The sequence below is a fragment of the Apteryx mantelli genome, chromosome 1, assembly GCF_036417845.1.
Source record: "Apteryx mantelli isolate bAptMan1 chromosome 1, bAptMan1.hap1, whole genome shotgun sequence".
In the NCBI taxonomy this organism is placed as follows: domain Eukaryota; kingdom Metazoa; phylum Chordata; class Aves; order Apterygiformes; family Apterygidae; genus Apteryx; species Apteryx mantelli.
The window spans coordinates 93,810,092-93,837,807 of record NC_089978.1 but is presented as its reverse complement, the minus strand read 5'-3'; the positions used below and the strand labels follow the sequence as shown (position 1 = coordinate 93,837,807).

At 35.4% G+C, this 27,716-nt stretch overlaps 1 protein-coding gene across 1 annotated transcript in view; it reads left to right on the top strand.

The window, feature by feature from the left end:
* The window catches only part of DMD (dystrophin), a 1,189,181-nt gene that overhangs the window by 334,297 nt on the left and 827,168 nt on the right, over nucleotides 1–27,716 (top strand). Inside the window, exons 10-13 of the mRNA XM_067297573.1 lie at nucleotides 4,865–5,053; nucleotides 5,401–5,582; nucleotides 12,470–12,620; nucleotides 18,645–18,764. Coding sequence (XP_067153674.1) covers nucleotides 4,865–5,053; nucleotides 5,401–5,582; nucleotides 12,470–12,620; nucleotides 18,645–18,764 — 642 coding nt within the window. The remainder of the gene's footprint in view (nucleotides 1–4,864; nucleotides 5,054–5,400; nucleotides 5,583–12,469; nucleotides 12,621–18,644; nucleotides 18,765–27,716) is intronic.

Here is a 27,716-nt window from a genome sequence, read left to right as displayed (position 1 = left end):
AAACTATAGTGGACTTAAATTGCCTTTACTAAAAAAAAATATATATATATATATAAAAGTTGGTGTTGTGTAATTTCAAGGCTCTAAATGTTTAAAGCCTGATTCTACACCTTTTACAGTGAGACGGGCAGTTTCTGAAGGAAGAAAATATACAATGTGCATAAGAGTGCTGGAGTGGACCCTGAGTGTTTACTGTTATCTAATTTCCAAAACTGCTAAACTGATTTCTAAAACTCAGAAATAGCCTTTACGAGCTAATACAAGCATTCTTGTAGAAGTGACTAACACGTGTGCACTGCCGCGCCTCCCTGGACAAACATAATACAACAGTGGGAGAGGAGCCCTTCCTCCCCTCTTCTGCACCTGGAAGCAGCTGCAAGCCTGTCCTTTCAGCTCTGTGAATCAGTTCCTCCAGCTGCCAAGTGTGCCTCATTCTTCCAAGCTTCTGAAGGTCACGAGCCTTTTATTTTCTTTCCTTACACTTGAAATTAAAGCTCAAGTGTCCATGAGGTCTTCCACTCTTGACAGAATGCACCCCCCCAACAGAAAAGGATGCAGTGCATAAACATTCAAATTCCGATCTTTTTACCTTGATATGCTTCTTCTACATGCTGCAGCAAGGAGAGAGGACATCCAAGAAGACAACCTTTGTGTCCAGAGTTTTTTCTTTACTTCTAGGTCAGCCCTTATAACAATTAAGACTATTCTCCCAGCAAAAATGGCTGACCAGTTTTCAAAATACCTGTGAGCTGGCTGAGTCCCAGCTCCCTTGAGCTCAGCTGGTGGTTGCGATGCAGTCTTCATCAAACATCTGAATTGTTCAGGCCTTCTTTCCCCTTAAACACTCGTGTCTCATGCATGCATTCTCACTTAACAGAGCACCGTAGTCAAGGGAATGCAATGTTTTGCTTTGACCGCACCCAATCCAATTACTTTGGGTAATCACTAATTCTTAATTCTTTACTTAGAATACTGTTTAATTGAAGAATGAGATCGCATGCACATTTGAGCAGGGTTTTTTCCTACATATAGTCTTCCTAGGTATATACCACAACAGCAATTTAACTTCAGCATGTACTTACTATTTTTTAACCTGTTAAAAATTATCATTAGAAACAGCAGCTACATTTATATCTGAATTAATAGGTCTATGTTTTTGTTCTCAGCATAGGATATGCAATATCTTGGATTTCTAATTTTGTCTCAATATTTTAGAAATTGTGAAAAGATTTCATACAAATTCAGAAATAACGCTAACAGGAAATGTTCTTTTCTTTTTTTACTGGTACACTTTTTTACTGATTTTTTTACTTTACTCCAGTCATTACTTAAAAAATTGAGATTTTTCAGTGTTAGTACTACATGGATTATTTCAATGTGGATTATTCTTGGTGCTCTAGAGTCTGCATGCTGAAATTTGGTTTGTGTTATGAAATGGATAACCTGTACGTAAGTGGAGATTTTATTAAGACACCTAACTTTTTTGGTTCTTTATAATAAAAGAGTCTGACGTAGGGCACTCACAGGGGTTAGTTCAGTAGCTGTCCACTTGCAGGTGTGAACATTTAGCTTAGTGTTTGATGTTGCATCCAGAGCTGAGCCAACAGGAATCTCAGTTTTTGATGGGGATGTTGTTGAAAGAGCAGTGATCTGCTAGTGCTCCTTTCTTCTATATTCAGTCTCTCCTCATGACATGTAAATTAGAGGGATGCATTTGTAATCCATGACATTTTTCAGATCATATTGAAGTGATTGGTTTAACACTGGCTCCACATAGCAAGTTTCTTTCACCTGCCACAAAATAATGGTCAGTGACTGCATAGCACAGTCTGAATTTCTGCTGCTTTGAGTAGTTATTTTTCATTGTGTACACAGGGCAATCAAAGACCTACAGTTGTCTTTCAGCTAACAGCACTGACTGCAGTAGTGAAGATATGGTATAACAGTAGAGTTAAAATACATGTTTATATGGTTTTTGTCAAGTCAAAACTAACTGTTGAATCCAAGACACATTTTAAAAGTCTCTTGTGCTTGTAGGCTTTTCATAATGTGAATATTCTCTACTAGTACAGATTCAGATCAAGGATGCCTGGACATTGCTTCCCTACTTTGTCTTGTTAACAGCTCATGTGCTTAAAGATGCAGAAGGAAGTTTAGTCCAGTTTTCAAATCTGGCTTGATTTTATCAATGACATCAATGAGGATGATTAGCTTAAATTCATTTAAAGATTCCAGATGGTCCCCGCATGTGTCACTGTCAAATCCAACACAAATATTCTACATGCTCGGTGTACTCCAGAATAACAAGTTACTACTAATATTGTGGCTTCTGTTGGTTATTCTCTGACTGCTACCCTTTCTTATGCCCGAAAAAAAGAAAGATGAGATAAAATGATGTAGTGGCTTTATTAGGCCTCAACAGCTGAGAACTGTTCAATCATGATATCCATAGATGAATGTTTTCATTCCTTTTTTTGACTATTTCTACTTCAAGAACAGCTCATGTCCTTTTCCCTGCTCCATCACCTCATGGCTGATCGCAGCCCTCTGCTGTCAGCAATGCTATAAGCTTTGAGTGAGGGCAGAAAAGTAATTGTTGCCACCCTACACGAGATATAAGGATTACTGACACCATTCCACAGTCCTTTGGCTATACTTCCTCTAAGCCACTTCTGGTGTCTTTCTGTCAGAAAACTGCCCTTTTGTTTAATGAAAACATAGTCTGAAATACCTGCCAAGAAAGTCTTTTGGTTTCCATTTAGAGTGTTTGCTGTTTGCTTTTTTTCCCCACTCTAACATTTCTTCAAGTTTCATTACAAACTCCCCTTCCAGCCGTAAGTTAATCTGCATCATTTTGCCATTGAAGGTCATGAGTCCATGCTTTTTCAGTGCAATTCCGTGCTATATTTATGATAACATGAAAGAAAGAAGTGTAAAGACTGGTTAAAATTATTAGGGAGACTTATGATGAGTATTCCTTCTTCTGAGAAAGAGTTGTTAGCGTGTGCTTGGTTCTGCACTTGTCATCTATGCCTACTGGATTTAGAAAAAAAAGATTTTCAGCTGAAGAATTTTCAAACAAATAGCTGACGGAAATCATCACAGATCTCTGCAAACATGATATCCCTAGTCTCACTCAGCTGCTATAGCGTCTATTTTTTTCCAGAGTATCGCATATGAAGTGGGTATATTCTATGCAGTAATGTCATAGAAAGAAGAGAATAATTACATATGCAAAAGCAATGATTAACTAATCCCTTTGCATAGTAGACTAGGTACTACAAAAAATTATGCTGCTGCAGAAATGTAATACAGTTGGGTAACTTCTTACTACATTATACACTACCTAAAATCAAGAGTTGGACACAGTTTAGATAATCATTTGTGCAACAGAAATATGTGTTGGGCATTGTCTCTGCTTCATTATTTATGCTATTAGACAGTGCTCTGTTTAAAAAAAATGCTATTGATTTCAACAGCTTTCCTGTTCTGGATTTATTTACTGAATATTGTTTTTCATGCATAACTGCCAATGAAGTTATCACTGGTGTTTTAGCTAGCATGTGACACATAACTAGCAATGAAGTTATCACTGGTGTTTTAGCTAGCATGTGACACATAACTGGCAATGAAGTTATCACTGGTGTTTTAGCTAGCATGTGACACTGGGATTCACATTAGTTGCATGTGATTATTAGATTCATACAATTCAGAATAAATTTGTTGTGAAGATCAAGATTGAGAATTTCATTTTGAGCAATCATATTGCATACATTATGCTTCCTGCTTTTAGTTATATTAATAAATTTTCACTTTCTGTACTAAACTGTGGTGCAAGGCTTTATATGCTTCTCTGAGTATTTTACTGACACAAGTACATCAGTAGGAACAATTTCTGCTAACTATTAAATCATTAAAAGGCCTTGGTATCACTTTTGATAAAGGCTTGAACATTTTTAGGTGAATGTTTTGGTTTGTTACTAACTTGCTAGCAAATTAGTTAAACTTCTTTAGAACTTGTTAACAAATTTACACTATGAGATTTTGTGTAGCAAGCCCCTGTTTCTTGCTTATTTTGTCCCAGTAGTCTATTATTCCAGTGATCATTAAATAGCTATTGATTTCTCTTGACTTTGACCTGTAGAATGTGAGTGTGAATTCTGTGCTTGTCAAAGTCACTTGGCTGCTAAGGAATGAGTGTGAGGGTAGCCCATGTGGGAAGAGAAATGAACAGTATTTTTTTCTATTTTTGTAAAAAATTATGTTTTGATGTGGGATTTCTGAGCTTTTTCGACTTTATAGCATGGTATTAAGAAAAAGGGGGTCTGTGGATTGTTCAGGTCTAGCATAGGTTGTAGTTTAAAGGGTTGTTTTTCCCTTTTGCGTGGCATTTGCTTTAGTTTCTCTGCAATGTCAACATGGAACTTGCTGCCTTTTTTGATGATGTGATTATGCTAGCTGCTGTGGGAAATAAATATTTCTCCTTCATTTCCAAGAGAAAATACTTGAATGAGAAATAGTAAACTAGAAATGAAAAATTAGAGTATTTATTGAAAAGCAAGTATAATAACACTCTACAGGTATAATTTAAATATTGTCACTATTCAGAACAGTTGCTAGGAATTTTGAATTCTAATGTAAAATATCTAATTTACTCTGAATTTTGTTATTTCCCTCAGCCTTTGCTGATTTTTGTCATAGCTTTTATACTAATGACTCCTCCTACTCATTAGCCATCTGAGCTTTTTTTTTTTTTTAATGAAAAGCTGTTTTATGATACAAGACAATGGCATTCCATTGTTCCTCTGTAGATATGTTGGCGTAGACGCTGTTTGCATTACTCTAAAATTTTGGTTTTGATCAGTTTTTAGAAACTGTTGAAGAAAAGACATCTAGCACCTCACTGATGGGGTCAGAAATGGACCTTGACAACTACCAAACTGCTTTAGAAGAAGTACTCACATGGCTTCTCTCTGCTGAAGATGCATTGCAAGCACAAGGAGACATATCCAATGATGTAGAAGTTGTTAAAGAACAGTTTCACGCCCACGAGGTATATAGTTATACTAATCTTTCAGTAGTCATATATCTGCTTGTATGCCATGTTGAAGTCAGAAATGTAAAACTAATAAAAATATTACTAGGTTATTTTCATTCCTTTTTCTTGTTTTTTAATTTTGATTTGGAGAATTTAAAGATAGTACTAGAGACTGTACCATATGCAAAAAGTCAAAATTTTTATTTCTGTTTTGTGTTGCAAGGTTTGGTGTGGAGGGCAGAAAAATAAAAAGTAAATTTGAAAATCAGTTTTGGAAAGTGGTAAAATTGAATATTTCTCCAAAGTTTGTTCTTTTCTTCCAAAGAATTGAACTTAAACCAGGGTTTTCTTCTTATTGTCAGGGTTTTATGATGGAATTAACAGCTCACCAAGGACATGTTGGCAATGTTTTGCAAGTTGGAAGTCAACTTCTAGCACTTGGAAAGCTTTCAGATGATGAAGAAAATGAAATCCAAGAACAAATGAATCTACTTAATTCTCGATGGGAAAGTCTCAGGGTAGCCAGTATGGAAAAACAAAGCAAGTAAGTAATATGTCAGAGAAAGTATTATATACGGGATTTGACTGGAGCAGTCCTGAGTTTGACCAACAGTCCTGATTTTGTTTCACTTCACTCTGAATTAGACTCAATCTCAGACCTTTTTTATCCTGAAATTTAATATGTATTGACCTCTAAGCTTGCAGATTGTTTTGAGACTGAAAGCTGCACAGATCAACACTATCAACAGCTTGGACACTAATATCGTTTTTACCAAAATTTATGTAACCTACCTCACTTTTTCTGATTGTTTCAGCAAGTATCACACAAAATTGTGTGACACAGCTACAACAGAGATGATCTTTACTGAGATACAAAGAGAAAAGGGAAACAAATCTTTAAAAACTGCAAAATGTGATCCAATAAAATATGATCCAAATATGATCCAATAAAAATTGTAGTAAATGGGAGCTTAGCTTATCAGAAATATTGTCATATGGGTTTATCTGACAGCAAATTACACTATTCAAAAAAAGTGCAAGTCCTACATTTGTTCTGATTTCTCACAGGAAATGTGTAATAACTAAAAGCGTTTTAGAGCATTTGATATGATGCTGTCTGCTTTCAGTAGTTGAAATTCTAAAACTAATTCTAATTCTACTTGTGAGAAAGTGACACCTAGAGAGGGAATGTGCCATTGATTATCGGCATAGTACACTGTCTTTGTTGATGTATAGTCATTTACTGTATGTAGGAGTTATTTAATGTGCAATACAGAATAGACTACTTGAACAGAAATCTTTAGATTATTCCTATAATGTAAATAAGAGCAATACAATACTGTATATTCCCAGTTAGAGAAGAATTAACAGTAAATGCTATCACATTTCTTCAAGACTTCAAGCTAGACATCATTAAAATCTTTCCACTGAGGTCTTAATTTTTCTCTCAGAAAATCACAACGCACATGTCCTAAGTGAGCAATTTTTGTTGGCTTCTTCAGTACAGTTGGAGAACAAGTCCTTTTGCAAGCATGATTTTAACAAAAAGCTGATTTTCTTTGGTGGTCAGGCCAAAGGTCTAGCGCATTGTCCTGACTGTAACAGAATAGGAAAAGGACAAGCTTTAAGGGAGGTGCGTGCTTTGCTGAACCAGCATTTCTTCATTTCCTGTCACCATTGCTGGAGACTGAATATTGGGCTGTGTGGGCCATTGCTCTGATCTAATAGGGCATGTCTTTTATTACAAAGTTCTCTGTAGTATTCTCACAACCTCCAGTTGTTTTCAACTGAGGGAACTTCCTGAGATGGGAGTAGTTTTGTGGGTTTGGTAACCTGCCATTGATTTTTCTGCTATCAATTTATTCAGTTTCTCCTCAAACCTGTGTAAACTTTTCAGCATCCTTTAGCAATGAGTTCCATGGGCTTCTTGTCCAGTACGAACTATTGCTTTTTTGAAGAATGGCCTTTTTTTGTTTGTTTTAATCTGGTTTCTGCCAGCTTAATTGATTCCCTCTAGTTACTATGTTGGAAATGATGGTCAGCAGTGTATTCTTCCTCAGTTTCTCCATATATATATGTCACCTCTTTTCCAGACTGAAGATTATGAGCTTGATTAATTATTCCTCATATAGAAGTTCTTCCATATCTTTGATTATCTATATTGCCTTTTTCTCTGATTTTTTTCCAGTTCTACCTTGTAAGAGAACTGGAATTGCACCCAGTATTAAAGGGCAAAACAGGACTTTGTATAATCACTTAACAATGCCTTCCATTTTGTTATATGTTCCTAGTAATTCCAAATGTTTGATTTTCTCTTCTGATTGCTACTGGGTATTGAGATGTTGTTGTACTTTTATCTGTTATAATCTTACATGTCTTACTTTGAGAGTCTCTAAAATTATTGACAGACTTCAGATGTCTCTCAAACTAACTTCCTCCAGCTGTGCCATTTTATTTGAGAAGAAAAACACACTTTGCTGTGAGCAGTTTTTATTTGCTGTATTTATTTTCATTTAATTCAACACATGCAAGGAGCAACCTCATCTCTGTGAGTCGTACTCTGTTTACCAGAATATCTTCTTTGACTCTGATTGTTAAATTTATATCCCAGATGCAGCTATAAGTAATTGCAAATGAACTCTAGTATCTTCTGAAGTGCATAACATTTGAGTAATATGAAATCAGGGAGACATAAAATACAAAGTGATAGGAGCTTCGCAGAGAATGTTGTGCTACTATTTAATTCCTATACAAGAAATTAAGTGCAATTAATTCCATGAAATTTGGGTTAGAACAAAATAAAACTTCTCAGGAGTAAAGTACTTAGAAATGGCTAATTTTGACCTATTGGGTCAAAACCAGTGTTTTAAATACAAGCTGGAGAATTATGAACTTGACCAGCTTTCATATCACTGCATAACATATTTCCGGGTTAGTGTACTCTATTTAAACTCTGAGGACCTGCTTTTTGCTACAGTTTAAAGTGTGATCTTTTGAGCACATTGCTGTAATCCAGTCTTCGAGGCAACAGTGACATCTTTATCCAGGCACAGAGATGGCATTTGTGAAGATGAGAACAGCAAGGCTGTCTATCCTCTGTAGTAGTGGCAACAGGAAATGTAAGAAAATGCTGCAGCACAGGGGAAACAAAAGCAAGCTATCAAAAAGAGAGTAGAAACATTTATTGATAAAGGATACTATAAAAGTGAGAGACTCAAGAGTTGAAAAAGTGGTTTAAGATGTCAGAATATCAGAGGAAGTTTGGGACACTGCAGTGCCATTGTGTAAAAGCAGCACAAGTAGGTTTTACCTTGTATTCACTATGTATTGAAAATACTTGACTCCTGTAGCAATACATTAACACACTTAAGGAAAAGAGCAGGATTTTTTGTTTCTCTTCCTACCCCTCCTTTAAATAGGATTCTCTGTAGTAAAGCATCTCAGAGTGATAAATGAACCACTGGAGAGGAAAACCTAATACAGTTTGCCCCTTTATGGAGGGTTCCTCCATAAACCTCCATAAACTATTAAAACACATTAAATTCAATGGAAAAGTAGTTGTATTTGAAATGCATGAGGGCCATACCATAAACAGAGATTACAATAATCTCCTGAGGTATATAAATAGGTACTAAAACCTCTATCAGATGTTTATAGAAGTAGTTTGAAAACCAGAAAGTACCTGGAGAATGGGAAGAAAAGAGAAACATTCTTCTACTTAAGAATAAACTGTGATTATTTCATTTTCAAGTTTATGCTCCTTGCTTCAGAATAGTATCAATATTCATTATAAGAAGTATTTCATCATATCTTGTTTTTTTAAACCAAATTCTCTTTACTTTAACAGATTTTCTATAGCACTTAGGATATCATTTCATTTATCGCTAAAAAATTTTCTCTCTAGGAGGAAGCACTGTATTTAGTATTTATAATACCCCAGTTCAGAACTTCAAGTAAGAGAATAGTATGCACGCTTGAAAGTGAAGAAGGACTGAGATAGATCTGAGCTAGCTAATCTCTTGCAAACTATGGGGTATAATGAGGGAGGGTGTCAGGTTCCTGTACTCTTCCCCTTCAAGAAAGAGAGAGTGATTAGGTTGGAGGAAACACTGCATATATCATCTGGTCTTTCTGATCAATAATTAATGTATGATTTCCAGTAAAGAAACTGATATCTTAATATATCATTAAGATCCATGACACCCTCTTCCTAGAAAAAATCTTGAGAAAGACAATTTAGAAAAGTACTGCTGTTTGATACCTACCTTTTACTCAGTTGGATTAATGGAGCATTTCCTGTTTCTTGGAACCTTTTTTTTTCAGTGTTTGAAGTTCTGTGGAAGTTTCAGTTTCTAGCTGTAGCAATTTATTTTCTTCAGTCTTTTTCTTCCAAGAACTACTAACTGGAATCTTTACAAATTAAAACTGAGTTTCTGGAAAGTAGCACAGCTTCACAGAGCTGCAGGTAGGACAGCTGATACTATCTTGGTACCATCTGGGACCAGCCAGGAATGATTCAGGAAATGGGCATAACTAAAACATTATTTCAAAACAAACTTTTATTTCTTTTAATTTGTTTGCAAGTCAGCATTTCCATAAAGTTGCCTCTTCTGGCCTATTCTGCTTTTTTCCTTAAATCTTCAGTGTTTGCCTGCAGGCCCTCACTTTTCTTGTAGCCACTGCTCTGCATGTGTATGCTTCGTGTGCTTCAGAGCCAGGTACACTGGGACACTGCGCTGCAGGTACACTGGGACACTGCAGGTACACTGCAGTGTCGCTGGTGTATGCTCAGTATGCTTCAGAGCCAGGTACTTGTCAGGATTCGTTTGTCCTCTTCTTACACACTTTCTCTGTATCCCAGATCGTCCCTCATTTACCACGCGTGTTATCACTCTTCTGGTTTGTTGGAAACATAGGAGGTAAAATAAAAAACATTCAAAGATCCAAATGTTGAAATTTCAGACATGTGCCTTAACTTATGAGTAGGCTACAAATAGGATGATGTTGACGAATGTCAAATCAAGGTGGTGATTCAGGTGAATTTGAAAGTCTCCCCAAAAGTAGCTATCTACATGTTCAAATGCAGTCTTCTGTGGTGATTATTTTCTTTTGAAAACCTTTAGGTGTATTTGGCAAAATACAGAAATAATGCTTCCTTTGGACATAGGTTGATATGAATTTTCAAAATTATAACTTTCTGGATTTGCTCAAACTGTTTTGGGAAAATCCAAAATTGTTTAGGCAAACCCAGAAATAATTGCTTTACTTGAGCATACCTCAAAATCATGCCAGAATGTTTGGATTTGTCCAAGCATTTCTTAAGTTGTCGACTCCCCAGTGTGCACACATTGCACTTGTGTGCATTTCTGCAGGGCCTTTGGGAGAAAACATACTTATGTTTTGGTCATTTAAAAAGTCCTTCTGGGGAGAAATATCAGTTGGGAAAGTATAGGTGACATGGGTCAAATAGTGACACGATTTACAATAGCTGTTCCTCATTTTGTCTATATTTTCAGTAATTTCTGGACTTAGGTTGACAAACTATCATCTATCAATACTCAGCTGTAAGATATATAAAGTGTGTTGCAAATTTGACATCTAGTCTGTGAAAATAGTGTGGCTGGAGTAATATTAAATGCATAAAATTGAAATTAAACTAACATGTTGAGTAAAATATTTTGAATATTTATAGTCTTTCCATTTAAATATATGTAGTATTCATTCTAGTTTGTATTGTCTCTCTCTTAATTTGCATCTTGTAAGCATCCTCTATTTTCATTCTAGTAAGGTATTTTCCTTTTTCTCCCAGATAACATAACTACATCTTTCATTACTGTTTTTAGGAAGAATGGCTTTAAAGAAGCTCTTTTATACAATTTTCAATATAAATAAAGTTGATAAATGTTGTATTTTATTAATGGAGTTGAACATGAAGTAAAAATGGTATCTAATATGCATTGACTCTACTGACAGCATTTCAAATTATTTCTTTTTAGATATATATTTTGAAGTGCTTTGACTCTACTGTATTTGATAGAGGGGAACATTTAAAAAGTACGATTTCTTCAGTCATTTTTTCCACTGCTCTTTTTTTCAAACATGTCATTACAGTGATAGTTCCGTACTGAGAAAAGATGAGAATGAGTAGAGAAGAAGCACTGTTTGCATAATATTTGATATAGGTAGATACTATCTGCTTTTAGTAAGTCACAGTAGACAAGAAGCCAACTGAGAAACAAGTGGAATTAAAGGAGTGTAAGTTAGAGTCTTACTTACAGGACAGTTTTCTCCAGTGTGAAAGTTAAATTTAAATTTTCAAATATCCAAGCTGAGTTCTGAAAGTAGTTAACGGTAATTTTTTGCTTCAAGAGTGGTGCTTGAGATGCAAGTAACATATTATAACATACAATGGTTTCACCAAGTTTGGTATCTGTGAGAAAAATGGCTTTGCCTGTTAAATATGTTATAGACTGCATGTTAAATGAGAGATGGGCAATAAAAGTAGTTTAATTCCATTGCTCAAGCATAGTTTATATATTATTTTTAAAATACTTTTGATGAGCTTAGTAGGAGAACAATTACTCCTTTGGAAGGAATAATGGCATTATTATTGCTACATGATCTCAGTAGATAATTTGACTAGATTACTGAGAAACAAGATAAAAATTGTAGGATTTGTAAAGATGGCAAGTATGAAATGTGAAGGATTTGTAATGGATTTCTTGACAGATTATTTTGGATCAATCTAAATACTTTTTTAGGCAAAATTGATGTACTTCCCTTCCTAATTCTCTAGAGCATTATCCATTGAATAACTGAAAATTTAATAATCTCCCCTGTACCTATAATTTGGGGAAGCTGTTAAGTAGAGCTATATGAGGGTTTTTCAAAGTACCTGTAGTAGAGAGTACCGGTTTTAAGAAACCAGAGAGGACAAATTTCAAATTTTCAAACAAACAGCTCTAATAGAAAGGCAACCAGAGGCCAAAACTTTAACAGCAGATAACTTACAAACAGTACTTGCATTTCTAATAAAAATTTTTCAATGACTAATTCAAAACAGCTTCAACCAATTTTCAGTGACCTGTTTGATAACAGAATTTATTATCCTGGCTTGAGTTGTAGCCTCATGAACATCCTTTTAACAATTGAAATGCCCCAAGAGTTCTTTTTTCTATCTCAGCAAAAATAATGGGTTTCAATACTGAAAACAAAACCTCTGCTGAACAGATTGTCTTTCTAAGTATCAATTAAGTTTGCTGGAAGAAACAATTTGAGTAAGACTTGTAAAACTGTTGCACAGTCTCTACTCTGTATTCTTCTTCAAAGAAGAAGAAGCGTGGTGAAGATAAATGTGAGTATACAGGGCACACATTTCTGCCTATTGTTTTCTTCATGTATAAATTTAAGTCATTATTTCTTTTTTTACAGTTTGCATAAAATTCTAATGGATCTTCAAAATCAGCAGCTAGCCCAGTTGGCTGATTGGCTAACAAAAACAGAGCAAAGGACAAAGAAAATTGATTCGGAGCCCTTAGGTCCAGATCTAGAGGACCTAAAGCGTCAAGTGGAAGAGCATAAGGTATGTTACTGAATTTAGGTACTCTGCTGCTGAATTCATATCTAGGTACTGTATTGCTGAATTCATGTACAGTTTCCAAAAACAAACAAACAAACAAAAAACAGTGAAATTCTGACATTTTGAAAGGTCTATCCTTGACGTTAGAACAGAGAACAGTAATATGAAAATTTGGTTTACCATTGATTGTTTTGTACAATTAAAAAGGTTTTGTGTATTGTCGTGATTGTATCACGACTCTGACTTTTTTCCTGGTATAAAAAATAAATTTCCTTTACTTCCTTTTTTCATATTAACAATTTACTAGAATTTTGTTTGAGTATCGGGAATATAGGGTAATACCTTTTTTTACACAGTACACTGGTAATATATCAGATTTTATAATTCCAGTGTTTCCTTCCTTCCTTTTGCATATTGCATTTTTTCCCTTGTGTGCTGTAGTAGCAATGATTCACTAGTTATTATTATTGAGCTGCCTAATCTTGTTAGGACTCCTGGTACTCTGAGTATATAGCCCTACAGCACTGTTGCATAGTCAGACTCAAGTCATTAACTTTAGAAGATATTTTTTAGTACTGTATTTAATTAATGAAAAATAACAAACCAATAATTGCAGTATGAGAGATATTTTGACCCAAATTTTCCTCATTCCAGAAGGGTAAGTGTTCCTTAAATTGAAAGAATTAAGAATTTTTTTTAAAAAAAGGATAGTCTGTGTAATTCTGACTTGTTTCATTTACTGGATTAAATTGTTTGTCTTCATATTAATTTCAATTTTAAAATGAGCCTTGTTCCCTAATTGCATCTACATATGCACGTTCGTTTATCTATGTGCAGCATTTGATTTATATAATATATAAATTTGTATATTCATCCATGACACACATGATGGTGATGATCGGAAGACATAGGCAAGGATAGAAAGCACAGAAGATCTGTGAGGTTGTGGAGATCTGCAGTCATAATCTATTGATGTTTCTACATCAGTGGTTCAAAGAAGTTCAGTTCTGTACTATCTGACAGATTTTAACGTCTGATGCTTCATGGCCTGTGTCAGTGCTCGCCCAGGTTCTAGAGGGCAGATCTTCCCCGAAAACCATTTCAAACTGAAACCAGCTTTTGCAGTCTTCTCAAAAGAGAGGTCACAAACTGCAAGAGACTGCACGGTCCACTTCTAACGTAAAGGTGATTCTTCTGCATTCCCATTAAGGAGTGCTACTGAAGAAGAACAGAAATTCTAGGCCTGTTGCTGCCATCTCTGCTGTCACTGTTCTGTGAGGAGACAATGGGTTTCACTATGTGGCTTTGCTAAATAAGCATATATTCTGACATTAAATTTTCTTTAAAAAGAACACAAGTAATTATGAAATGGTAGTTAGAGAAGGAAACATGAGAGATTTTAAATACATGACCATTAAGACTTCAATAGTTTTCTTCCTATTCCCATGCATTTTGTATTTGAATACCAACAAAAAATGTAATATTTTCATTTGTTTTTGAATATTCTGAGTGAAGACTATAGAAAACTTTCTCTCCCACGTACTAGTTCCACATTCCTGGTGTGATAAGTTAGTTAATATTATTTATTTATGCATATTGCTTTTCAAGTCTGTCTTCTCTACTGAGAGATGTTTTGGTTTGGTGAAAAAAAAAAAAGTTTTATCTTTAACTTCAGTTAAAATTCTGTGTATAGTCTGTCTTATTCATAAGTGAAGACCAACATGTTTGCAAATATTTCAAATACAGAGTAAAAGTTTCAGATAATTTTATTACATATTATATGTAGCAAAGCTGCCTATCATAAAGATAAAAATTCTGGAATGTTAATAACAGTTTTTGCTTCATTTCAGTATGAAGTAAATAAGTGAACAAAAAAAGCAAAAAAGAACCCTTCCCTCAGCCTTCCTTAAAGTTTCATGTGACTCTGAACATCTCAGTATTAATGTTGTAGAAATCGTTGGGAAGAACCATGAGTTAAAAGATAGGAAGGCCATGATTATTTCAAATTAAATAGACTTCTGTAAAGATAGAAATTTTGTGATTAAGCAAAAATGTGCTTTTAATGCAACTGATAGTTTATTATTATACATTTTATTATTACGCATTATTTTACAATTTATAGTTAATATAATTTACAGTTTTCATTAACTTTAAACTGCCTCAAAGTGTCTAAGCTAAGTCTAAGTGTCTAAGGTAATTGTACTTTTTCTGGATATCTATGTCTTTTTTTTTTATGATACCATTGAAAATTTTGTTTTTATTGTGAGGATTTTGTGTTACTTCAAATAAATTGGGGAGATAAAATGAGAAACTTCCTACCTGTTCAAATATCATGGATGGAATTTTCTTTGGTTACTTGGATACCTTAAGTATTTATTTTTATTCACCTTCCAGTAGATTATCTGGGAGTCACATAGTTTGCATCCTGGTTACTAAAAGAGAAATCCTGGTTCAGCTGTGATCTAAGAACTGCTAGGCAAAAAAGAATTGCTGTTCTTTGAAGAACATCTCTATGACATCCTCTAAAATCAAGTTGATTTTGAATATTTAGATATATAGATATGTAGATATACAGAATATAGATATATAGAATATATAGATATCTGTATATAAAATATATAGATATATAGAATATCTAGATATATAGAATATAGATATTGTGACATTTCTTTAAATAGACTCTTCTCTCACACTGAAGAGAGACCATTCTGTGATGAGTTATTTGCATCTTTGTAACGTGATTGGCACCTGACATATGGCTCTAAAATCAAAATAATGTAATATCTGCTATTGTCTCTTAATACACAGAGCCCCTAAAATTGGAAAAATTAGCAATTTGTATTTCAGTGTGTTTGGCTGATTTGCTCCTAAATGTAGGATACTCTCCCTTTCAGTCTATTTTAGCTGTGTAATTAACAATATTTTAAAGCTCTTCTAATTAACTATCTCAAATGCAGACATTTGCTAATTTTGGTGCCTGTATTGTATTTTGAGCTTCTGGGCTCCATACCAATTTTCATGTATTTGAACATCAGTTGCACATGGCAGCACATTCACAAAAGATATTGTTAATGGTCCATTTTTTTCCCCCCCTCTCTCCAGTCTGTGACGTTAAATTCCAGTAGTCTCTAAAATGTCTGTAGTAAGCTGCTGTGGGAAAGGGAAGTCAATCTCCTTCTGGCAGGGCATATACACAGACAGCTACATTTAGGTATTTGTAAGCATGTGTGTGTTTCTCTAAGTTTCTTACTTTGAGTCCTGTATTTCAGTACAAGGGATTGATAGGTTCTTACGGAAGAAAAAGTTTTGTCAAAAAAGGTAGAAGCTCCACTGCTGCTAGATAACTATTCTTCATGTTGACATTCATATCCAAATGACTATTTGCTCCGGTTATTAGTAGTGCTTTGGTCACTTTCTGGTCTGAAATTAGAGGACCTGTGGGGTTTGTTGTTGTTATTGCTGTCCCCATCCCTCAACGTCTACCCACATTTTAGGTCTCTGAAAAATTGCACTCTCTACATCAGGAGAGCTTGTTAGAAACTTGAATTTAAATGATTTGAACTGAGTGTGCTCCAGTCTTAAGACTGTCCTCAGTAAATTCCTGTTTCAACAAGCTCCTGTATACAAATGGTTGTCTCCAGTGAGTTTTGTGGTAGAAACAGACTCTCAGTGTTGAGTTTCAAGAACAGCCACTTTAACTCAGGGAGAATTGTATCTGTCTGGGGATCAGCAAATGGCTAAATTTTCTGATTTTGTGAGTTTCTTGTCTCTTCAAGTCTTTCACACTGTGTCTGAGACTCACACTTTCAAAGTACCCTCTACTCCTGCGTTTGCAGAGCATCGCTCATCCTCTGGTTTTGCTCCAGGATGCCATCTGTTAGATACCCACTAATCAGGAAATAAAAGTCACCTTCTCCTTAGCTGTAGACTTATGAAGCAATCTACTTATTGTCATAAAGCTGAAATAAGGAATTTGACCTAGAGAGAAGGAAATTGTGTTACGTGATCTGGATCAGGAGTACTCTGCCCCCTCTTCCTTGATCAAGTGTTGGGTCATAAAAAGCTGAGAAATCTGAATTCTAGGGCCTGTTGTCATAGTCTGGCACGCTTCACAGTCCTTCACAACTGCGTTGCAGTCGTAACTCTCTGAAGCAGACGGCAATCCCAGGTATGAACGTCAGAAAAAGGAGGACTCTTATGAACATATTGGCTCAAAAGCTGGGCCCACAAAGGAATTAAGACTCTGAAATGTGTTAGGGTAAGGAATTTATGACTAAAAAATGTACTAGAGTCTGAGTTTCTTTTCTGTGACCCATAGTCACATTCTATTTTATTTTGTTACACGTTATTTTTAGATAAAAGATGTCTTGCCAAACAAGTTTAAAATGCCTAGCTAATCCTCAGGGAGGACACGTTCTCCTACCTAAGTGAATTCTTCTGCTGAATGAACCGGTAGAAAAAATGCAAAATTGGTAAAATTAACATAGTTCAGAATACAGTCAAGATTTTCACTGTGACAAGGCATAGACAGTTAGACATGTTATTTTTCAAACTGTGCCTATCATACTTATTTGCACTAATCACTAGAGCACACTCTACTGAAGTGTGGAGGACACAACCCAGGACTTTGGTTCCACACATTCTTCTGCTGGCTAGCAGCTACCTGCAGACACTTTATAAAGTGTGTCAGGCAGGATGTGATCCTCAGGATGTTGTTTTGCATGTGTGGTTTTGGAGCAGGGGAGGGGTGCGTTTCAAGAGTTGCATAAGAAACAAAACAACACAGTAAATTTTCACAAAATAGCAGATAAATATTAGGAGTTTAAAATGTTGCTAATGCACTAAGATAAAGCTGGAGATGGGTAACTAAAATCTGACAGAAGCTGGTCTGGTTTAGTTTTGGTTAACAAACTATAGCAAAGTAGGGTTTCACTCTTTACTTCAAATGAAAGGGGAAAAAAATAAAGAGGAGGTACTGAAAACCACCAAGGAGATGTTTCTAAGGTGTTACCTTAAATCTTTTCTTCTTCTTTTTTTGTTTTGGGATGTAGGTGAAGTGTAGAGGGGAAACACTGTCAGTTGTAACCTGAAGAGAAGGGACGGGAATCAGAGTCCCCCCAGCCCTTCTCTGCGCGCTGTGAGGAAGGAGGGCAGCGATTGATTAGATCAAGTCTGGGGAATTGTGGGAGGGTCGGAGAGGTGCACGCTTGCCATTTCTGTGAAGAGTCACAGGAATTTGATAAAGTCAGGCACTATTCAAATGTCAACATGGGCAGGTTTGAGAAAAATGTTTTCACTTCCAGCACGTTATTATTTCTCAGCAAAAGATTGTCCTCAGTCTCATTGCAGCCTGCAGCTGGAACTGGATTAAAGGGAAAGGAGGTTCTTTCTTAGACTTTCAGAAATCACAAAATGCCTCTCAGTCTCTTTCCTAGTTTCTGCGGTAAATGAGACAAGGGTGCTGCAGGTTTTTCCTGACCTTGAGTCGTCTCCTGAGTAGTTTCATCCTATGTTATTAATGTTGTAGGTGTGCCAGACGGAAGATAATATGTGGCTGTTTAATGAAGGAGTATGTCATTTTTAACATTTTTTTAACCTTTGCAATATTCTAATATTTTAATATGGTAATATGAAGTATAAAATCGAATCCAGTTCTATTTAAAAAGTGCAGGCTACAGTACACATGCTATACTGATATCTGTAAATTAGCCGCTGTATCAACTTCACAAATGTTTTCTCAACCCAGATTTTCAGTCTGATATTTTGTATGAAGAATTAGGACTTGTGAGTGAGTAATAGTAAGTAATTTTCTTGAAAGTAATGGAAGTCTGCAAAATATGCTTATGTTAGCATATACATGTGAATGCAACAAAATATACTTACGTTACTTATTATTCACATCAATAGAGATTATAGCGCTCTCATAGGTGATTAGTTTTTCCCATTGATCAGGCAGTGAGACTTCAAACGCACAGAGTTTTTGCAGTTTGGAATACCTTTTCTAATATGTGTATATTTTAACTATAGGCATTTCAAGAAGATTTGGAACAGGAACAAGTCAAGGTGAATTCTCTTACCCACATGGTAGTGGTGGTGGATGAAAACAGTGGAGACAAAGCTACTGCTGCTCTGGAAGAACAGCTTCAGGTAATGATTGAACTTCTGTCTCTCAGAGAATAAGCAATCGATGGCATTAAGAATTAATAAGGTTGAATAAGAATTGTTAGTAATATTGGGTATATCTCAAGAGATATTTCTGGGTATGAGCTCAAATATTTTTGTAGGATGTGACTTTTATGTAGATGGATAGATGCACGTATTTTGGTATTAAAAAAAAAAATCCTTTATTTAAAATAGTGCTTGTCCTGAGGAAAAAAAAAGAAAAAAAACCAAGAGGTGCATTTCCTTACTAAACTGCTGTGAGAATAAATGCTTTCAGACAGTACAGAAAATCTTACTCTGTTCTGTATTACAACTTTCAATTTGACTGATATGTTTGAAAGTTTTGGTGACTTTGGAGTTACTTATAGCTATACTAAAATACCTGTCCAGAAAATTGTCTCAAACTCTTTGTTTCCTCACATTTGTATTTTCGTAAGATTAACAGATTTGATATCTGATATATGTCAAAATGTGACCACACTATATATTCCTGAGCAAAGGAGACACTTCACAATGGTTTCGTTTGTTTGACAAATAGACTGCTGGTCTAGACTGAGCCAGTATTACATTTCCTTTGCTTCTATCAGTAAAAATTCTCAAAAGTAGCCTGGGAATAAATCACATTTGAAAATCTTGCCCCTTTCACTCCTCAGTCAATTTTGTTTACAGTCATTTTGTAGCAGCTTTATTCTGTCTTTTCCTTCCCTTGGTGCACAACTATCACTTGTACCATAGAATTTTGAGAAATAAATAGTACCCACTACATATTCAACCATGTTCATCACAGGGTGGAGGATATCAGCCATCCAGTTAGGAGCAATGTATGACTGATGGCATGAAGTTGCTATTTCACAGGAATGGCAGGTCTTTACCCTTTATTCCAAACCACTGCTGACACTGAATTTTGACCCTATCAATTGCACTGGCCTGTAGTTTCAAGAAAATCATATCAATAACAAACCTCTGGATTTGGCCAGTCTTGGTCAATCTGACCTTTTGAGGAAAATTCTCTCCTGTTTTCTGCTAATATTGGCCAATAAATATGTGATGTGTTCCTTTATATATCACGCTGCAGTTGATGGTGGATGCAACTGCAGCTTGACCACAGGCTGCCTGATGTTATGAAACAAGTGGGTTGTGTTTCAGCTTCTGCATGGCTCCCAAAGCCAGTGAATATAAGGAGTATGCTCAAGATTAGCAGGCAAAAAATAAAAAAGTAAGGTCTGTTGTTTTTCACAGTGATAAGTTTCTAGCTTAATTTATTAGTGACTTCTAAACAACTGCTCTTTCTGGAATGTTTTTGAGACTAGGCAGTGCAGGAGGGATTAAAAGCAGAAGCAATCCAACAAGAATGACAGACATGTTTTTAAACCATATGTTAAAATTAAAAGCTTTCCGTGAATATAAAATACTATTCCAAACAAATGTATCATCCACAAAACTCATTCTGCTTGCTCTACTTAGAAGGGTCTTACTACGTTTAGACAGGGCCAGTCACAACCTGATGCTAAGGCTACATTACACTTTCAGCTGGTTCTCAAGTCGTAGATTCAGCTTCCTTAATGTTTAGCTAAGATTTTAAGACTGCATCTATGGTTTGGTGAACCCAGCAGTCTTAGTCTTGCAGTCATCCAGACCAAGGATCTGATCAGATCATTCTGTGAATGGACAAGGGGAAATCCAATACTGAGTTTCCTTTCAATGTGTAGTTAGAAGACTGATTTGAAAGACACACAAAGTCTGGGGCTGGAAAACTGGTCCCTGCTATTCTAGCTGTAGCTTGAATGCCTACTATTTATTTTTTAGAGACACAAGCCAATAGAAAAACTAAGTGCAGGAATTGTGGCAGGGGTTAGGCCTTCTGCATCTGGGCTACAATGAAAAACTTGTAAATTTGTTTTGTTGTGCAAAATATTGGTAATTTTGGTAAAGGAAAGAAAAAAATGAGCGGTCTTATTGACAAAAACACAATGAAAAAACTGTTTATTAAATTTCTGAATATAAGAGAAAATAAGTTGTGTCTTTCCCTATTACTGCAGGAAGGCATGAGACAGTTTAAGGCACATTGAACAACCTTTATATTGGTAGGAAACAATTTTTATAGCAATTTATAAAGGAAATACATTTTCATAATTGGAAATTAAAAGCTATAATAGGGTCAGTTTGGCCTGGATAATTTGCAGCATCTTCCCTGCTGCAAAAAAAGAAAAGAAAAAAAAAAAAGGATGCTGATTATTGCAGCCAAAGTAGTATGCCTTGTAATTTAGAGAGAAATATGGATGTATTCTTTAATATTATCTGAAATTCTGGATGAAATTTAGTGATCATTTTCACCTTTTCCTTTGTTGTTTTCATTCTCTGAAATTAAATACTGCGTAAGATTTTGACTTTTTTTCCCAAGTTTTCTATAGATGTTTTGTTGTTTTACTTCCTGGAGGAGCAGGAGAATCTGAATTTATATTGTGCTAAATATAACTAGCATGAAATTTATGATTCTTATGGATGGATCAATATTATCATCACCTGATTTGGGAATCTTGGCTTTTAAAAAAAATTCTTAAGGAATATTTTAATTCCTGTCAAAGCTGTACTCAACTGCTGTCCCCTTTCTGATGATGGAAGGAAGTATATAACAAGTTTAAGGAAGTATGGTCATATACAGTTTTAGGGATGCATAGAAATAGTTAACATCTTCTTTATATAATGCACACTGAAGATAGGCAAGCATTAAAAACTTTGAGAGTGAAATTAAAAATAAACAAGTAGGAAGTAATTTTGAAATATCTGAGAGCCACTTCCTTCTTTGTTATGATTCCTTTAATATTAACCCGTTTTATCTGTATTCCAGACCAACAAAAAGAGTTTGTTATTTCATAACTTTTATTTCATTACTCCTGACAGAAGTAATGTGATTCCCTGTTGTAGTCAAGGAGAAGGATATTGCATGTAAGAACCTGCATTGTTATGCAGAGTGCAAGTTTACTTAAGAACAAGAGATTTTTCTTCTGATGAGAAATTCTTGCATGTGGTATATTTTGCTGTAACAAAATATCATCACCCACTCACAAGTGCTTAAAGGCATGTTCCTTTTAAAGATACCCAGTATGTGTGGATTTTTTAATGCTAGTAATAGCTACATCAAATTGACAAGGGATTTTTTTTAAATAAGCAAGATCAAATAGTGAATGTGTGTCCATTCATGTTTTTGTAGCCAAATTATGGTTATCAAGCAATACTAAGAACACAATGTTCTCTTAAAATATTATTCGGAGGAAGGTCATTGTTTCTTTCCCATCAGTTTCACAAACAAGAAAAATGTATTCACGGTCATGTGACCTCTGGACATCTCAAGAATGAGATATAGACACTCTCTGATTTTTACTTTCTCTAAAGGTACATTTATAGCATTATAAACAGTCCGATATTGAAAGAACACTAGGACAAAATGAAAGGGCCAACTTTTAAAGTAAGGAATGACAGAACTGAATTTGTTTGTGAGTATGAATCATAATGCAGCTTTTATTGAGTAATTTCTGACTTTTCACATGCTCTCAGTCTTTCTAGGTATTCTGCTTTAAACTATACCTCTTCCTAAATCCAAGACTTTGAGCAATATGAGCAATACTTTGAGCAAGACTATGTGGCAATAATCAGAAGATACTATAAAGAGAAAACTCTTTGTATGGGAAAATAGGGATTCAAAATTGCTATGACAAAATTATCTGTTCACAATTCTAACACATTTTTTAGATAGCTGTTGAATCAGTGTTCTTTTTTTCAGAAGTCTATGGTGTATCCTTATTCCATCCGACTTGTGGCAGACCCCTCAAACTGCCTTTACACTAGGATTTGCAGCAAACCTCCACAGGTTCTATCTCTTTGAACTACTTCTTCCAGGAAGTTTCCAATTCAGGCTCCTATCACAGCAGTGCCAGATGCAGAAAAGAGTGTCTTCTAGTGGATTATCAAAGGCACAACTAAACCAATCGCATCATTTTTTGTAAAATAGTCTTTCTCTATAATTTACTATTAGCGCTCTATAATCTACTATTGGCACTCTTATCCAAATCACAAGATCATACCTTGCAGTCTCATGTAAGATTACATGGATAACTTTTTTGTCATTCCTTTACCTCACACAGAGTTCCAGATGCTGGAGTCAACTGATGGAAGCATGCTTTTATACTACCCAGAACAAGAAATTTATTGCAGTTTATTTTCTTGAAATCTGTATGATAGAAAGGTGATTCCCATTAAATACTATTTCTAAATTTTCCGCTGCCTAATTCTATAAGCTATTACTGTTTTTGTAGTTCAGCATTTCATTATGAACATCATGTCAAAAGGAAATAAAGGGAGATCCTCTGAGTATGTCTGTACTTTCATTTCTCTGTTTCACTGTAAATCCTCTTCTACATACATTTTTTTTATGGTTTATCATTTAAGAGTACCAGGATTTGAGGAAGTTAATGGCAACATTTTTGCAACCCAAACCTGTCCTAAATTGCCTTTTGACCCAAAGTGTAAACAACCAACCAGGCAATACCATCCCATCTTCTAAAGGCAATTATTTGAAAAACCCTAAATGAATGACACACCAGAGGTACATTTGCAATAAAGCTAGTAGCCTAGATGTTCTAAAAATTTGTCAATTTTTAGCTTTTGTTTTAAGAGAGTTTAGTATTTCACTGTCTCTCATACTTAAAAAAATACAGTGCCCTTTACTGTAACTTCAGGATGAACTTAAATGGACTATTAGTATTGGGACATGTTGGCTGAAATCAGGACAAGGGATAATCCTACGCTGGTGGTCAGTTCTCCAGGTTCACGGTTCAAGAAGTACATCAGTATTTGAACTACGATTCCTTCCACTCTTTCAGAAAGGAGAAAGTAATTTCCTTCATTTTGCTTTTATTACCCAAGAAAGTGATAAGATTTCTGTTTTTTTAAATCATTAAAGCCCAAGATTTCTGTAGAGAAGCTATCAATACATTCGGCTGGGAGGTATAATTGTAGCACAGACAGACATCTGTGTGCTATCTTTAATCTGGCTAATTTGGGTGCCAATAGCAGCAAATTAGTAATGAGCCTGGGACTTAGAATAGGTAGTATATGTTTGCCTGAGATGCTGAGAACTGACACTTCAGAAATACGTTGCTGAATACTTTACTGAAATTGCTTAGTCACTTGGGGAGCACAGCCCAGGCAAGGAAACAAAGCAGCACTCTCTGATCTATCAATCATTACTTCACGTTTAAATTCATCTTCAGTATCTAGTTACGTGGACCTTGGTATCCCTAGTCACAATAATCTTCTTAATCTTCCAGACTTTCTTGCCAACTGCTTGTATTGTGTTCAGTAGTATAAAGCAGATCCCTTGCAAACAGATGGTTCCAGAAGTTAAAGTAAACTAGGAAAATACCTCAAGTGGAAGAGTGAAAAATTGAAATGAAATATGAAAACAAATGGGAAAAAGTTTAACCAGGATGTTATTCTATGTTGGCAAACAGTAGGTTCCAGCAAAGAAGACTATGACAAAGTATGATAAAATAAAAAGATATTTGATGTCTACTGCACTACATAAATTAGAATATGTACAACTGAGATTTTTTTTAACAGTGTGGAAAAAAATGTTGAAAGGACTGTGAATTATTGGACATGTTTGATCTAATTTCACAGTTTGGCAGAATCGCATGTTCTCCAGTAAGATATCAGATCATGACTAAGATCTAAAATAAACAGCACATGCCCAGTCATAAGAGGCAGAATCAATTATTTTTAAATTAGCTGTGTGAAGAAAGCCAGGCAATCCAAATGGATGGAAAGTGGGAAACATTCCAGCATTACAGCTGTAACCTAGAATCCAAAGTCCTACAGAAAAGGTGCCTGAAGCAAAACTCAAATTTGATATCCAGCAAAAAACACACATGAAACTCAAAATGAGGTTGTCAATTTAAGCATCAGTAAAAATGATTGAATCGTCAAGCAAATAGGGCTTTTAACAGTTTTGATTTGGACATTTGTGTCTAAGCCAGTATTTTATGAGAGCCCACATTGGGCTATTAAATGCAAAGCTCAAACATTAACAGTTTAAATAAATGGAATTCAGATATTGCTGTGGTAAGTTTACCCCATTAAAGAAATATATAGAAATAGATGTGTGTGAATGGAATACAACAGAAATGTTTCATTTGTAACTGGCCTAGTGGAGAAGTGCCTGATACTGGGATCAAACATGCCGAATGGTCAGTGTTAATAAAAACACAGTACATACGTAAAGCCATGGGGCTTAAGCTGTTATGAGGAGGTGTGCAAAATTTCATGCCTTTCTGTGCAGGAGGACTGTTACCACAGTCCATTTACTGTCCTTAGAAAATATTATCTCTCCTTTCCTAAGTGTGCAAGAAGGTTGCTTGGATTTGGGCAGGGGGAGGAGAGGGAGTTTCGGGTGGTATTTGCAAATTGAATATAAGTACAAGAGAGGTGATCTGGTGGCAGGCACGCTCGTTTGTTAGCGCATTTGCCAGAAAAGCGCAGTGGAGCAAAGTCTGAAGCTTGGTTATGTGTCTGTCAGCCTGTTTTTTTAGAGTAGAGAAAAACAAAAGTGTGCATTGTTTTACAAAGGCTTATTAAAACCATCTAAGTGAGATATTGATCCGGATCAGATTTTGTAGAAAGTGAACAGTTATTGCTATATAGTTGCCAAGACTGCATTTTCCAAGCTGCTGTAATTCAGTTTTGTGGTATCTTCATAGTAACAAAACCAGATTTTTTTAAAGGGATTGGGATGGTGATTCCTAAGCTATTTTATAGACAGAGGTAAATAAATGTGTATGTATAAAACAATTTGAAAAGTTATATAAAAGATATTTACACATTTAAAAAGTCTTAAAAGACTGACAGGAATTTATACTGGCTTCAAATTAACATTGCTGAAGCTGTTAAGTTTTATTCCATACGCCAAAAAAAAAAGGGTGAGTCTTATTTAAGAGAGTTACTAGTACAGAAAGCAAAAGTGTCTCCTGAAACAAATTATCCATAGATATGTTAACATTGCTTGGAAAAATAAAAGTAAACATAATTAAAGTGGTTCTTATGGACAGTAGGTAGTTTGTGAGATTACAGCTAGCCTAGGTGAGTGTAGATATTAAATCTACGTTTAACGTTGTACACTTGATATAATAGTATGTGACGTTTTGTGAGGCTCTGTGTTTATGCCGCTGCTGTGAACTGGCTATTTAGATGTGTAACACCCAGACCCCATTAGCTTCGTTCCGGGGACTTATCAAAAATGCAGCTGTGGATGAAGACTCAAATCTGTATTTAGCGCTGTTAAACCAGAGGACTGAACCAGCAAAACAGCTGCTGCAGTCTGACTCTTTTCTCAGTAAAGTATGGGAAATTACATCTAGCCCAGAGAAATCCCTGAATACCATAAAGAAGCCAGGAAAGGCAGGGAATTTTTACTCTAATTATACCCAGGAGACCATCAGTCGCCGAAGGACTCTTGCAGGCTTATTCAAATGAGAGCCCTCCGAGAGCAGGCTCCAGGGATCTGTGCTGGAAAGAGCTCTCTGTTAGATGTGCCAAGTGCTTCTCCATGGCCCTTCCCCCTGCTGAGGGCAGGGACCTGAGAGTGTCATTCTCACCGTCCCATATGTACTCCTATTATTCAGGGTATTATCCTTTGGTTGATGATGATATATGGGTAGTTCTTGTAAAAATATGTCAAAATAACTGAAGAAAGTTAAAAAAAAAACCCTGCATACTCTGCTTACTGCAGCACAGGAGAAACTCAATGAATGTAGTGAATGTTTCTTTTTTCTTTAATAGATTTGGCATATAGATAAAAACATATTTCCACCATTCCTCATTACAGCAAGGAGCACTTAGTCTTACTTTAATAAAGAAGTATCTTCCAGATAAACTCTTCTATTAGTTGCAGACTTGAGGCTTGTTATTTCACTTTTTTATACATTCACTCCACTGTTCCCAAGAGTTGCATTGTTTTTATTCATTTTATCCTATTCCCATGCTTTCTTAATTTGACCTTTTTGCAGGTCAAAATTTTTTTGCAATGTTTTAGCTTCAGCTTTTTGTATTCATAAAGAACGTTCTTTCAGAGGCCTCTTATTTAAAACAAAAAAGATTTCTTTTAAAGGCAGATTTCTCTGAAAGGCATTTCAAGGGAGCAAGAAGGTATTTTGATTTTTACTCTGAATTCAATCTGTTTCTCAGGAGATTTGATTTCCCTGGTGTTGTTAACAAAACTCTTTGTGTAGCCAGAGTTTCCAGACATCACTCAGGCTACTTATAGGGTGAAATACCATTTGTTGGGAAGAAACTGGTAGAATTGAGCACCATATGATTTGGTAGTCAATCCCTACCTTATAAATAAACAGCTTTTACATGATGTTTCTGGTCTGAAAATGTGTCTTAAATCGATTTAACCACACAATATATCTTGGTGTCACATTTGTTATGATCTCATGAAAAATAACAGGTTTAAGGCAGGTCACAGTGTCAACCCTTTTATCAGTGCAGTTACTTAGCCATTTTACTTGTTTTTACATATATATATATATATATATATATACACATTGTCTTACTGTGACAAAAACAGGGTCGTTTTTATGCCTCTTTGGAATGATATAATCAAAATGGAGGTTTGTACTGACTTAGCAAAACTTGCTTAGTATGCAGATCAATGGGTTTCTTGGAATAAAGGCAAAGGCAGGTATTTGATCTTGTACTCTTGAGTTTTTAGTATTTTCTAGCTGAGCAAAAAGTACTTTTCAAGGTAGATCATAGTGATACTGGAAAGTGATACTATAGATGCTAAGAGCAAACTATTTCTTATTCTTTACAATACTGGTTAAAAAATGTGCTGCCCATATATGAGCTATTTAAAAATTAGTCAACTATGTGATATTTTTA